General features: G+C 40.2%; 1 protein-coding gene across 7 annotated transcripts in view; it reads right to left on the bottom strand.

Moving 5' to 3' along the window:
- Nucleotides 1-12,647, bottom strand: part of LSAMP (limbic system associated membrane protein) — an 813,202-nt gene that overhangs the window by 653,174 nt on the left and 147,381 nt on the right. For 5 of the 7 annotated variants that reach the window (XM_037013122.2, XM_037013123.2, XM_073231607.1 and 2 more), the window contains exon 1: nucleotides 3,742-4,381. In XM_037013122.2, the coding sequence (XP_036869017.1) occupies nucleotides 3,742-3,896 (155 nt within the window). In that variant the 5' untranslated portion in view covers nucleotides 3,897-4,381. Of the gene's footprint in view, nucleotides 1-3,741; nucleotides 4,382-12,647 lie in introns of those variants that run through there. The other 2 variants (XM_037013125.2, XM_037013126.2) reach the window with 2 other exon arrangements.

The raw sequence follows: 12,647 nt of genomic DNA, 5'->3' as shown, positions 1-12,647 counted from the left end.
AAGACCTAGAATTTTGAAATGTTAAGAAAGTAATTACCTTAAAAACTTAACTTAGTTTCTCATACCTAACACTTATCAGGTATGTTTACATTTAAACAGGAAAATGTTATCACCATAAAAAGTATTATAATATCCTGCAAATGTCAAATAGGGTCAGCATTGTGAAATAAATTAGACTGCAATACCTCAAATATAAAATATTTAAAATCACAATAATGTAAACCCTCTGATTTCATCATAAAGCCATGTATGCCTTATGTACACATACACATGTACAGGTAATTTTTACAAAGTTAAGTTATAAACAGATACACTGGGATCAATTATTTTATAATTGTATTTTCAGACATATGCTGCTAACAGGGAAAACACAGTCAATGGGATGCTAAAATGAAATTTTACAGGTTGGATTGGAACACTATTTCCACTTTTCCCTCGATTTATTAAGAGAGTTACATGGTTTCAACCTGCTGAGAGACACCAGGAGGTGAATGTCTATGGGAGCCTGTGTACAACAGGAAAGGATGTGAAGAACCAGTGCTAAAAACTCACCCAGTAATTGATGAACTTCTACACTTCTAGGGGATGGCGGTGAGGCAGATGGCTCCATTCAGAAAAAAAAAAGTACCTACAACTTCTACAACAGTAAAGTCTGTGGATAAGTATGTTTCACACTTTGCTGTGAATTTAGACAAATATAAATATACATTTATACACACCCACACAAATAAATGCAGATGCTGGCTTAGGAGGATGAGGAAGGGGCCCCAAGTGGTCCTACTGCTGTCACTGGTCTGTGGATCATACCCCGATTCTTTGCCTTTGAGATGGAAGGTAGTTTGGTTTCATTCAGCTCTTAAAGGACCTCATTAAGATCTAGACTATCATTTGGCCAACAACATGTTGAGTTGATGTACATGAGAGTACTTTTCTTTCCATTTAGCTTTGTCACCCTTAGCCCTTTTTACCCCAAAATACAGAAATCACAGAGCAAGATCCCAAGACTAGTATAAGCTCTCCCACCAAGATGCACATTTGAATCAAAGTTAAACCAAAAGGGTACCAATTCCCAAAAGAAACATTTGTTTAGTGAAAGTAAGGCAATGAAGCTAAAGGTTCTGGTGACAGCCAAACTGCCACTGGAGCACCAGCGTTACAAGCCTTCCTTGTCTCCCATTGCCAGGTCAGATCATTCAGGGCCACAGACTCACTGAACGAGGGTTTTTTCTTTCCCTTTGCCATTTCACTTTCTCAGTGCCAAACATGTACTGTGGCTTCCAATGAATCAAGTTCTCCTTCCTCTCTTCCCCTAGAAGCTCATGATCCCAGTAAAATGTCACAAATAAAGTGGCAGCAAGCCTTTCCCAGGCTGGACTTGTAAACAGAAAGCAAGAGTGCCATTCTTTACCAGGAAACTGACCCACAAAGCTTACTGGACTCAGCTGAACAGACTGAGAAGGTCACCTAAGAAAACAAAGGGAACTCTCTCCATAGTTACTTCTGATAGAGTTCCATCAACCCAGAAATAAAGCCTTGTCCAAGGCAAAGGAAATAAAAAAGAGGGCACGTTAGGTGAGGTCTGGGAAGCAACGGACTCACACAGGTAACTTCTCTGCATGCTCTGCTCATCTATCTTCTGTTTTCCAAGGAATAACTGCTGCTATTATTTATTCTCCTTTCTCACTACCCCATTCCCACACTGTTTTGTCTACTAAAGTGCAATGCTTAAAAAAACTCTACTTCTTTCAAGCTGTAGACACACAGAAGCACATATGTATCATATACAGATATTTATATAGTAAGACTGCCTCTCATAGAGACTTCTATGCATATACTGCATGAAAATATCAGAATACCTTTTTCCTTCTGAATTAACATTTAGATGTTTATCTAACTCTTTGGTAACCATAGCGTAAGACACAGGTGATGCTGACACAGAAATTTCATATACATTTAAATAAAAAGTTACACATCCACGGTATTCGCTTTTCCCATGTTCAGCCATAATCAATGAAAACAAATCTAAGGATAGCATTTACATAAGAGGGCTTCACTAGTAAGGGGTTAACAATGTTAGAGAGTATGAATATTAGCAGTTGAGATGGCATGCTTATGTGTTTGCAAAAACATTTTCTGCTTCATGTCCAAATCCCTTTGCAAAGAGATAAATTACTCTATAAATCTTATTACTCTGTGTGGATAAATCACACATGCAGGTTTTCAGAGCTGGAGAGCTGGAAGGGAAAATCTGCTTTGGATAGTAGGATCTTTGGGAATCCATAATCACCCAATGCTCAGGAAATGAAGAAAGGAATACTTACACGTTAGGATTTTCTTAGTTTTCACAATCTGCCACGACACACACACAACCCACCAGGCACAACACACACACACACATTGCTCTCTAACAAGGCTAGAGATCCCAAAGCAGGACACTGTGACAGCCAACCAAATTTATTTCTGGAAAAAAGGAAAGAAAACTTTGCTGCTGTAGGCAGCTCTGCTACTGAACTGCTCCCTGATGCCCCAGGGTTTATGCACTATCAGCTCCTTGAGCACCCATTAGAGGTTTATTTCCTATTGTATACTGTTTTTATTGCCACAACCAGCAATATTAGCTAGATAGACAGACTGACACTGGGTCATTTTATTCGGATGGAATGAGATTTTAAAGGAGCTCCAAAGAATACATTTTCTTTCATATTTTCTTCCTTCTTTTTCTCTTTTTGCTAGTATCTGATAAAAATTTAAGGAAGGCTAGAAAAAAAGACAAGTGGTATGTGCAGTGGGTAGGGAGAGGGAAAGGAGAAAAGAAATGGGTAAAGAAGCTTAGAATTTTTTTATGAATAGAATTATGTCTAGGTTCCATTTGAGTTTATCCAGCTCACTGTCCCTTATAGGGGTCAAACTCCCAAGGACTTGGGACTCTGTCTTTCCAAATTTCAATCCCAAACTGTATTTCAGAGCTCGGCGGAGCTGCACAGAGATGACTTTGAGGTCAATAATCAATTTGAAATATCCATTTCTGCAAGATTCTTTCCTAACCTCTGTGCTTAATACATCTACTCTTAAATATCAGCTATTTGGAGAGTTCCTTTTCTTTTTCTTCTGTTCATTCTTGTGTTGATTTCTACCCACATTTCAGAAAAGGCTCAGTAACCCAACAAAGTTTTAAGATGGATTTATTGCCCCTCCAGCCCCCTGTGTCCATTAGGAGATCCTCACAGAAAGTCTCCCCGTCTGAACTGCTGTGGGGCAGAGTGAGAGCCTTGATGTACATGTTCATATACACACATACACACACACACACATGTAGACACACAGCACCGGAGAATGTAGTACTATGTACGGCTCTCTGAGAGCCACAATTCAACAACTCATCTTTCCCAATTAAGAAACCTCAGCAAAACTCTGAAGTGCAAAGTATCTACAGTGACAAAAACAAGAATACTGTCCAAATGACCCTAAAACTGCAGGCGAAGTTAGGCTTTCTTGGTAAGAGAAAGAAGGTCCGAAGAACAAACAACATTTACCCCATCCTGCTGGCCCTGACAGGGACCAGAATTCCCTCGACATGTGTTGGCAGATACCTCGGCCGGCCAGTAAAAGGCGCACACACACACCACAAGCCTGCAGCACCAGGGGCTGGAGTTTGAGGATGCATGCATGCACACACACACAGGCACACACACACGCACACATACACTGAGGCACAGGAGAAAAGTTGCCCCAAAGCCCTACCTGAGGATGGCCGTGTCCCCCTGCCTCACGGTGATGTTATCCGTGCCTCGGTTAAAGTCCACGCTGCGAACAGGCAGTCCTGTGGGAAGAAGGCAGAGCAATCTCAGTAGGACCAGCGGCAACTGTTTCCGATCGGGCTGAGCTCTGGCGACCATGGTGGCCACGCCGAGGTGCAGGTCCGCCGTGCTCTGGCCGGTGCGCGCGCGGCTCCCGCCGGGGGGGTTCACACACGGAGGGTTGGCATCAGCACGCGGCGGAGGCGCTCGCCACTGTGCGGTCCTTCCCACTTCGCCTCTCTCCCCCTCGCTCAGTCTCTTTTCCCTCTAAGACTTAACAGGGCCCGCACAGAACCCAAGCATGGGGGCGAGGGGAGTCAGAGGAACACCGTTTACAGCGGAGGAGAGTACAGACATAAAACCCTCCAGAAAAGGTGATGGGAAGCCTGCAAAAGGAAAATGCTCTCCTCTGGTCCGCCTGGGGCTGGATGCTCTTTTGCCAGTGTCTGCGCTGAGCTCCTTCCCTCCGTAACCCACTTTCCAAGGCGAGCGGGCTGGAGAGGGAGCCCGCACCCAGCCTGCCAGGGAGTGTAAAGAAACCCACACACCGTGGCACAGCCCGGAGCCTCTCCCCTCCTCCCTTCCTGTCTCTCTCCCGTCCCTCCTCCTCTCAGCTCGCACCGCCCTGTCCCCTCGGGTTTCAGCAGCCCCTCCACGTCATCCCCGCCGCCCTCCCCTAGGCCTGGCCCCTAGCTTTGCACAACTGTCCCTCCAGCTGCAGCCAGCCTCGAGGAAAGCCTGATGCGCCTGGAGGTTGTCAGGACAACGGCTCCATCTGAGGCCTGGCTGATTTCCTTATGAAGAGGAAGGGAGCTTGGAGGTTCTGTGCAAGAAAAAGCGGAGAGGGAGAGGGACTCACTCTATAAAACAACAGGAGAAAGGGTCCAGGGAAGAAGAGGTAAAAGGAGATGGGAAGGAGAGACAAAGCAGAGAGAAGGCAAGGCCGGACAGATGAATGGAGTGAAACAGAGAAGGATGTGGGAAGGGGGTGGGTGTAGGGGGTCCTGTGCTGAGAGATGGGATGAGAATGTAAAATAGAGAAGAAACTTGACAGTGGAGTCTAAGATTAAAAGCAAAGTTGATTTCAAGACTAAGTATTCCTGTCAACTGGCTTTTTCTACTCAGATCTTGTTCATTCATTCTTTCTGCACTTTCTTTTACAGGATTAAAAAGGTTTCTTTTCTCCCCTTCGTTTATCCCCTCCCCCCTTGGAGCCCCCTTATGAAAGATGGATTGGAGACAATGCCGGTATTGAGTGGTCTGGGATGTGAATGCTTGGTTTGTCTTCTCCAAGTGCCAGCCTCAGCAGCTGATCCCTGGGCCCTAAATCAACTTCACTCTCCAGGAAACCCTCACTCACTCCCACACAGGAGGAATGGTATTAAAGAATATTCTTTAAACGTCACATTGCTGCGCTACCCAAGTTTCTACTGGCATTTACTTCTCAAAATGCTCATATACAAGGAAGAAGATTTGTATATCAGAGAGCAAGTCATTTACAGGGTGACAACGAGGCTGCACACAGCATTTCAGTGAAGGGCAGATAGGTTACCCTCATCTGTCATTCCTTCTACTCCATGAGTCAAGCCAAGTGATAAGGACCATAAGAGTCTAGTGCTGTTAGTCACTCATGTGAGAGCCCCAACTATTAGCACTCGGTACTGATGCTGAGATTAACAGCTAGGGTTGGACCAGCCAAGGACTTCTTTTGCTCTTTTCAATTTTTTTAATATAAATAGTAAAAACATACACAGGGTACAAAAATCAAGTTGTACAAGGTGCTGTAGGGTGAACTGTAGTTGTCTTTTCCTATTCCTGACTTTAGGCAACCCATTTATGCTGTTAGGGGCAACACATATTTCCACTTTCTTACATCTTTTCCTAAGGATGTCATGTACATACAAGTGAATACACACACACATATACACACACATATGCATATTATGCCCATCCCTCTTATTTACACAAATGATTAGCCAAAACATTTAGAAAATAATTATAGAATATGCTTACTTAGTATGCTGACACCTGTTTTGTGTTTTCCAGAATATTCAAGGAATTTATCTGCTGCATTTTATCAGCTTAAAAGGTAGATATATTCTTACAGATTATGTGAGGGAGACCTTTTGCTTTTTAATATAAAAGAATTTGAAGAATTGGAATCTGAACTTAAGTCACACACTTAAGACTGGTATAGTTCAATCACTTGTGTTTGTACTGTGCATTAAATTGATATAAATCAGGCTGTTGTATGTTAGGGTGATAAGCAGTCCCCAGATATTAAGCCAGTGATGTTCTATCACTATTCTGTAATTCAGCTGTTTAAAATATGGAACCTGTTTTGCCACAGGAAAAAAAAATGGTTAAACAAAGTGGTTAGTTGAACTACACAACCCATAATCCTGTGGTCCCCAATATCAATGGGAAAATGAGCTCTGAGTGCCAAAAGGAGACACAAGGGTTACATAACTCCCTGCCAAAATTGCAGGGTAAAGAGCACCCACCCCACCCACCACTGCCAACAGGCTTGTCAGTCCCTGGCAAGCTTCTTAAGTGTTTAGAGGTGAAGGGCTGGATTAGACAAAGGCTTAGATGTAACATTTTGGGTGGGTGGTGCTTCTTTAACGTCAGGAAGAAGAAAAGACACAAATGACTGGGGCTACTAGAGCATCTGCTTCCTTTGGTGATGCTTGGTTAGTATGTGACCTGCCCAACATTAAGCCCAGACCCTTAAGGGGAAGAATCAGGTATATCAAGAGTAGGAGCATCATCTTTATCAGTGGACAACATTTTGAAAGCAAGAGGTTTTCCTGGGGCAAGGAGGAAGTACGGTGGGGTAGTAGCATATTTGCACAAGATGCTGATATATGGTTGTTGACTAATACCTATACAAATTTTCTCAAATTATCAGGAGGGCTTGCCTGGTCCTAGGATGAAGCATAACATTTAACATACCAGAATACAAAATAATTCACACCAAAGTAGTAGAAATGTGGTGGTATTTGTAGCAAATCAATCAGATCTGGAGTTTGTCTCTACTATCACTCTGAGAAAAGGGTGTATCAAGTTAATAAGGACTGTAATCAAATTGTAACAGACATGTATCTCCTACCTAAGAGGACAAAATTATAAGTACATATTTCTAAAAAAGAAAACATGATACAATGCAATTAAAGGGAATTTTTTAATACGTTCACTAAGCAAAGTTCATTTCATGGCATCTTTGTTAAATTAAGTTGACTTACTGTGTACACTGTAAATAAAACACACACAAAAGAAGTACATTAAAAAATTCTCTAATTTAGACTGTTTGATAATCCAGACTGGATTTCTGAACAATTTCAAAATCATGAAGTTTATTATGTAATTTTTTAAAAAATATTTGCATTCATGTTGGCACTTGAAATACAACCTTCTAACCCAGCCCTTAGCCCAGAGGGACCACTCAGTAACTGATAAATATAAGAATAGAAGAATGATTGAATGTTCAAGTCCAAATATGTGGCTTATCTCATCATTTGCAAAATAATAAATCTTTGTGTGTATACTATCAAATTCTGTTTCAACTTCATGTTCTCTCAGAGTTCCTCTCCTTTTCACTCCCTCATGGAATCTTTCTGGTTTTCTCTCTCCATGGTCTCTCACTGAGATCAATGAGTTCTAATAAATCCATAGACAATATATTGAGTAACTTATTTAATTCTAATGGTCATTCCCCTAAATCTATTACAATATTAACTCCATTCCTTGCTTACCTAAGAAATGTAGAGAAGGAAACAAATAGATGAGTTACTTAAATTTATATAAGCTATTTTTCTGCAAACCACTATATACCTTCTTTCACAAGGGCTGGCAAAAATGAACATACTTTTGGGTTATTTGTGAGGCAAGTGTGGCTGTTAGCCATGTGAAACAGCCATCATCACCCAAGTAAGATGATCTTAACTACGACTTTAAAATAACATACTGCCTTTCTAAAAGAGGCTTTAGAAGATTCTGGCACTCTCCAGGGACAAATGCTGCAGGAAAAACAAAAACTGGCTAACATCTGAGCACCCTAAAAAGCACAGAAGCTTTATTCTTCTCCTTAGCTTTGTAAGGTAATAGGCTCACAGGAAATCCAGATGCAGCCTGAAAAGTACAACTAATTTAGCTCCATTGCTTGCATTTTATGCTAAACATGTCTGTAATATTATTAATACACCACTCTACATGTCTACAGTTCTATGGTCTCAATCATAATAATGCCATGCCTGTACTTTACTTCCATAAGTGGAATTAGCATTTCCATATGAACTAGAAATGCAGAATTGTTAATACTTCTTGTTAGAGTTCCTGCTATGACATTCTCAATGATTTCATCACAATTTAGCAATAGTCAAGTATCTCCATGTATGCTCATAAGCATGGCACTATCTCATGTGAATTTCCTTTGGAATTTGGCTCCTTTGAATACAGTAGCTTCATTCACATGTGTTTCACTGCCTAACAAGATCAATCAGCTTTAAGTCAGTTAAATACTGTTTCAATCCTTGCTATAGAACCCTCAGTGATGTGAAGCACTCAATCCATACTCCACACAATTAAAATTGTTCTTTCATGGTTTCCTTTTAGTACATGCCTTTGTGGTCCACTGTTATCATACTGTTCTTCTGCTCCTTTGCACACTCATTCTGTTTTGGTAGATACCAGTGCTACGCTATCTCCAAGTGTTCACAAAGTCATTGAGATTCTTGAGCAGCTGCTTAGGTCCTCCCACACCAGCAAACTTTCTCTCCCTTGTATGCGGCTTTATTATTTCACAGACATGTCATCACTAGCCCTTAACCTTCCTTTTTCTAGATTGCCCACTCTGCCACCCTGTACAAGGGGGTGGTAAATGCCAAGGACTGCTGCAGATGTATTTCTGCTGCTCCTTATAATCCATCCCTCATAGGTAGAACATTTCATCATGTGGAATTATGGCATGAGCAGCCTCTTCAATAGAGCAACTTATCAGTAAAAGCAGATAATCAGGAAATTGTATCCTCTATTTGTGGCTGCTGTAGTGACTTGGACTCCTACAACCAGAAAATAGGTCAAGGAAAAATGAGGAAGTGGGGAGACAGGTATGCAGTTCTATACTCTGACATGCCCAGTAGGTCTGTGATTCATTCATTCACTCAATACACTTTTATTGTTATGGTAGTGAATCAGGACAGCCCATGAGTCTGTTCTCATAGAACTGACATTCTTGATGCAGAAACAGATACTAAACAAGTAAGTATATATTAAGGTTATTTTAGAGAATAAATGGGGAGAAATACGTGTGACACTTAGAAAATAGTCTGGAGGTGTGGTGCAGAAAACATATCCTGAAATCTAAAAAGGCAGTCCTGCAAGCATCTACAAGATGATCTTTCCAGATAAAAGAAATGGCTTGTGCAAAGACCCTGAAGTAGGAATGGGTATGTCCTACACCAGGATCCAAAGAACAGTAAACCCAGTAAACGTAGTTGGAAAAAGCAGATGAAATTAGAAATTAAAGAAGGATTATAATGAAGAGATTCCAAGGTAAATAATTTAGATTTTCTTCCTTGACTTGAATCATCAGTAAAAGATTTTAAGTGAATGACTGGCATGATCTGATTTTTTTCCATTTTAGAAAGATTGCTCTTAGTAAAACATGGAGAATGACTTGTAGAAGGGCAATAGTGGGAGCAAGGAGACAAATAGAAGGTGATCTTAGTCATCCATTGACAATTGGCTTGGACTGGAGGATGGCAGTAGACATGGTAGGAAGACTGAATTAACTAGACTTGCCCATGATAGGAAGACCCTCCACTCATAAGCCAAGTCTACCACAAGTAAGCAGTCTTTTCCACACACCAGCATTTTTCCTCACTGTACAAGTTCAAATCTGGTGTTCCTTGCAGGAAGCTACAACTCATGGAATAAGAACTGACAGAGTGCCAAAGAATGTCATTTATACCAGTTAATCAGAAAACAAAAACAAGACAAAACAAAAAAGCAAAACTGTGTCTCAGTTTGTGCTTGATTTCAGTTCTAAACTTTGCTTACCATTAAAATGGTTATTACGTGTTAATTAAATGTCAGTATAAGAAAGTGTTTTGCTACAGATTAACAAGTGCCTAACAAAATAAGCAGATGCTACTTAATTGCTAAATTTACTAAATTTTTTTATGTATCTGTATTTATTTAGCAAGCAATAGCTATCCTGCTAAATCTAAATGGAATGCCTGGTTAAATATCTTGAGGCTATAAATCATGTAAATAGTTCCAATATGTTTTCTTAAGCATTTACTGACAAAACTGAGCAGCAGGGCAAGTCTAGAATTAGGTCATTATATTTTTCAAAGTGTCCCAGAAGTTTGCCTGCTTAAAAGTTTCTCCCTTTCCTATCTGTAAATCACATTCTCAGCCCTCTCTGTCTTTAGTAATGAATGTAGGAGCTCTGCCTATATGAGAAAGACTATTCACAAGTGTGTTTCATCAGTCGTCTTGCCATGTGTAAAACAATTCATTAAAATGATAAATTTTTTTGAGTCCTAGCATATGATAGTCACTGTTCCAAGCTCTGAGGAAACAAAATGTACAAAGCTGATAACTTGTCTCATGCAGTCTAACAAAGGGGATGCCATTCAAAACCCCTCCTAGAGATGGACCAAACATCATCTTTGTACAATTAAAGGCAGGCCTTTCAAGCCTGCTCTCCATTATAAAGCAGAACCAAAAGTAACCAACAGATATACCCAGCCCTCTCTGGTGATGAATAACATTACAAAGTAATAAAATTCAGAGTTCTCATACTCAGGAACCCAGGAATTCACCCAGGAACAAGATGGAAAAATAAGGTGAACACATGTGAAGCCGAATAAGATGGTCCATTAAGTAGCCAAGGACTAACACAGGGCAGCAGAATTAAAACACAATGGTAGCTCAGATAAGGTAATCAAGACAGATGTTTCTTGAGAAAATATGCTTTAAGTAATCCTTGGAAGATGTGTAAGAGAAGAAAGGAGGAAGGCAGTCTGTTATGCAAAAGATGGTCACAAGAACCAGTCTGAAACAAAGCATGAAGTGGAGGAAGACTTACCCAACTACTAGGGGGCTGGAGAGAAAAAAGGGTGGAGAGAGAAGCTATGTAAGGAGAACTCTGAATGCAGATTCACACTTACCTCATCAGCTCATATTCAAGAGGCTACTTATGATTGTGGAGGACTGAGGTGAGACAGACATCTTAGGGCAATTATTTTAGCAACGGGAAATTAGAAGTTAGAAGGAAGATGAAGTAGAGAACTAGTTAGAAGACTAATAAAGCTGTTGGTGACATGATGAGAAGGATAAACATTATTGATCATATACACTATTGCTTTCTAATAATGATGAATAAACTCCTTCCCTCTAGGACTTCACATTAGTGCAGAAGGTAAACTGTGGGAAAGAATGTGGGAAAAGAGATGGGGAAATGTTCGAATGGAAAATGACTTTGGGGCCACTGAGGGTCTTGACAAGCATGCTAATGAGCCTGGTTTTACTGTGTATGCAAAAGGAGCCATTAAAAGCTTTGAGTAACATGAGTGACATCATCAGACTCGTGTTTTAAGAAAGTAACTAACTGGCAATGGAGTGGAAGATGGATTGGGACAAATCAGGGAAGAGCAGTTATAAAGTTTCTGAAAAAGAACAGGTGATGATAAAAGCAGGCCACAGGGCAATGACAGTGGAAAGTAAAAAAGAGACAAACTTAAAGGAAGTGCAGAGGGACTAACAGGACTTGTCAGGAAATTTTATATGGAAGTTGAGGGAACAGAAAGAACAAAGGATTCCTCTATTACATCATCATCATCATCATCATCATCATCATCATTTGCTCCAAGTCCAGGCTGCTGATAAAGTGGGAAAGTTGAGTTAAGAAGCTTGTTTAGGAGGCAATTTGGAAATTCTACTTTTAGAATTCTAGATTAGTTCCTAAATTGGTCCTCAAATAGCCTGTATCTCCAGGTAGACATGCTTAGGAAATTATCACAGGAATATGACATTCTTCATAGGACAGCTGTCATCTCTGAGTTCTATAATTACCCAAGATCAGAAAGCATGATTTTCCTCCCATTTTTCTTTGTGTTTTCTCCTTCTATCATTTGTTTTTGTAGCTTCAAAATGTAAATGTAGAATTGAGAGAACTGACATATATGTCAATAATACGAATCTCATTTTCATTTTTAAGAATACATGGCATGTAGCAATTAACTAATTCTGTTTCAAAAGGAAATATCTGAACTTGTCTCCCTCTGCTGGTTGGACGCTGAGGTATCATGGATCTTTTAAAAGCAGAGTAATAGCAGAAATAGAAATATTAATAATAATTTTTATGTACAAGTATGGGATTTTGCAGTTCACAATGCAAAGTGATACACATAATTTTATATTTTATCTTCACTGAAACCCTGTGAAATAAACAGTGTATTTTACCCTACTTCTCAGAAGATACTTGGAGGCTCCAAACTATCAAGCTCAATGAAAGTATACCAAAAACAGGAAGCATATGTAATTAAAAGATCTGTTTAATGTTAAAGCTGGAAAAGACCCAGATCTTTCTGTTCAATCCCCACCCCCATTTTACCCGGAAATTTAAGAGTTTTTACAGTCACTTAGGATTATTGAGATTAATATTCAGAGAACACAACTCTCAAAACAGTGCCCTTTCTATTGTACGGTGCTGCCTGCCTAATAATGTCAGGATGTTAATCCTTCACACCAAAGCTCAAATATGTACACAGGTAGGCTGTGTTGTAAATTAGAAATGCCTATTTCTCTAAGGCTAGATCTGCATTTTATTAGAACAATCTT

This window comes from Manis javanica, chromosome 3 (assembly GCF_040802235.1).
Source record: "Manis javanica isolate MJ-LG chromosome 3, MJ_LKY, whole genome shotgun sequence".
NCBI classification, from domain to species: Eukaryota; Metazoa; Chordata; class Mammalia; order Pholidota; family Manidae; genus Manis; species Manis javanica.
Note: the sequence above shows the minus strand (reverse complement) of the source record. Positions and strands in the feature narration are given on the sequence as shown.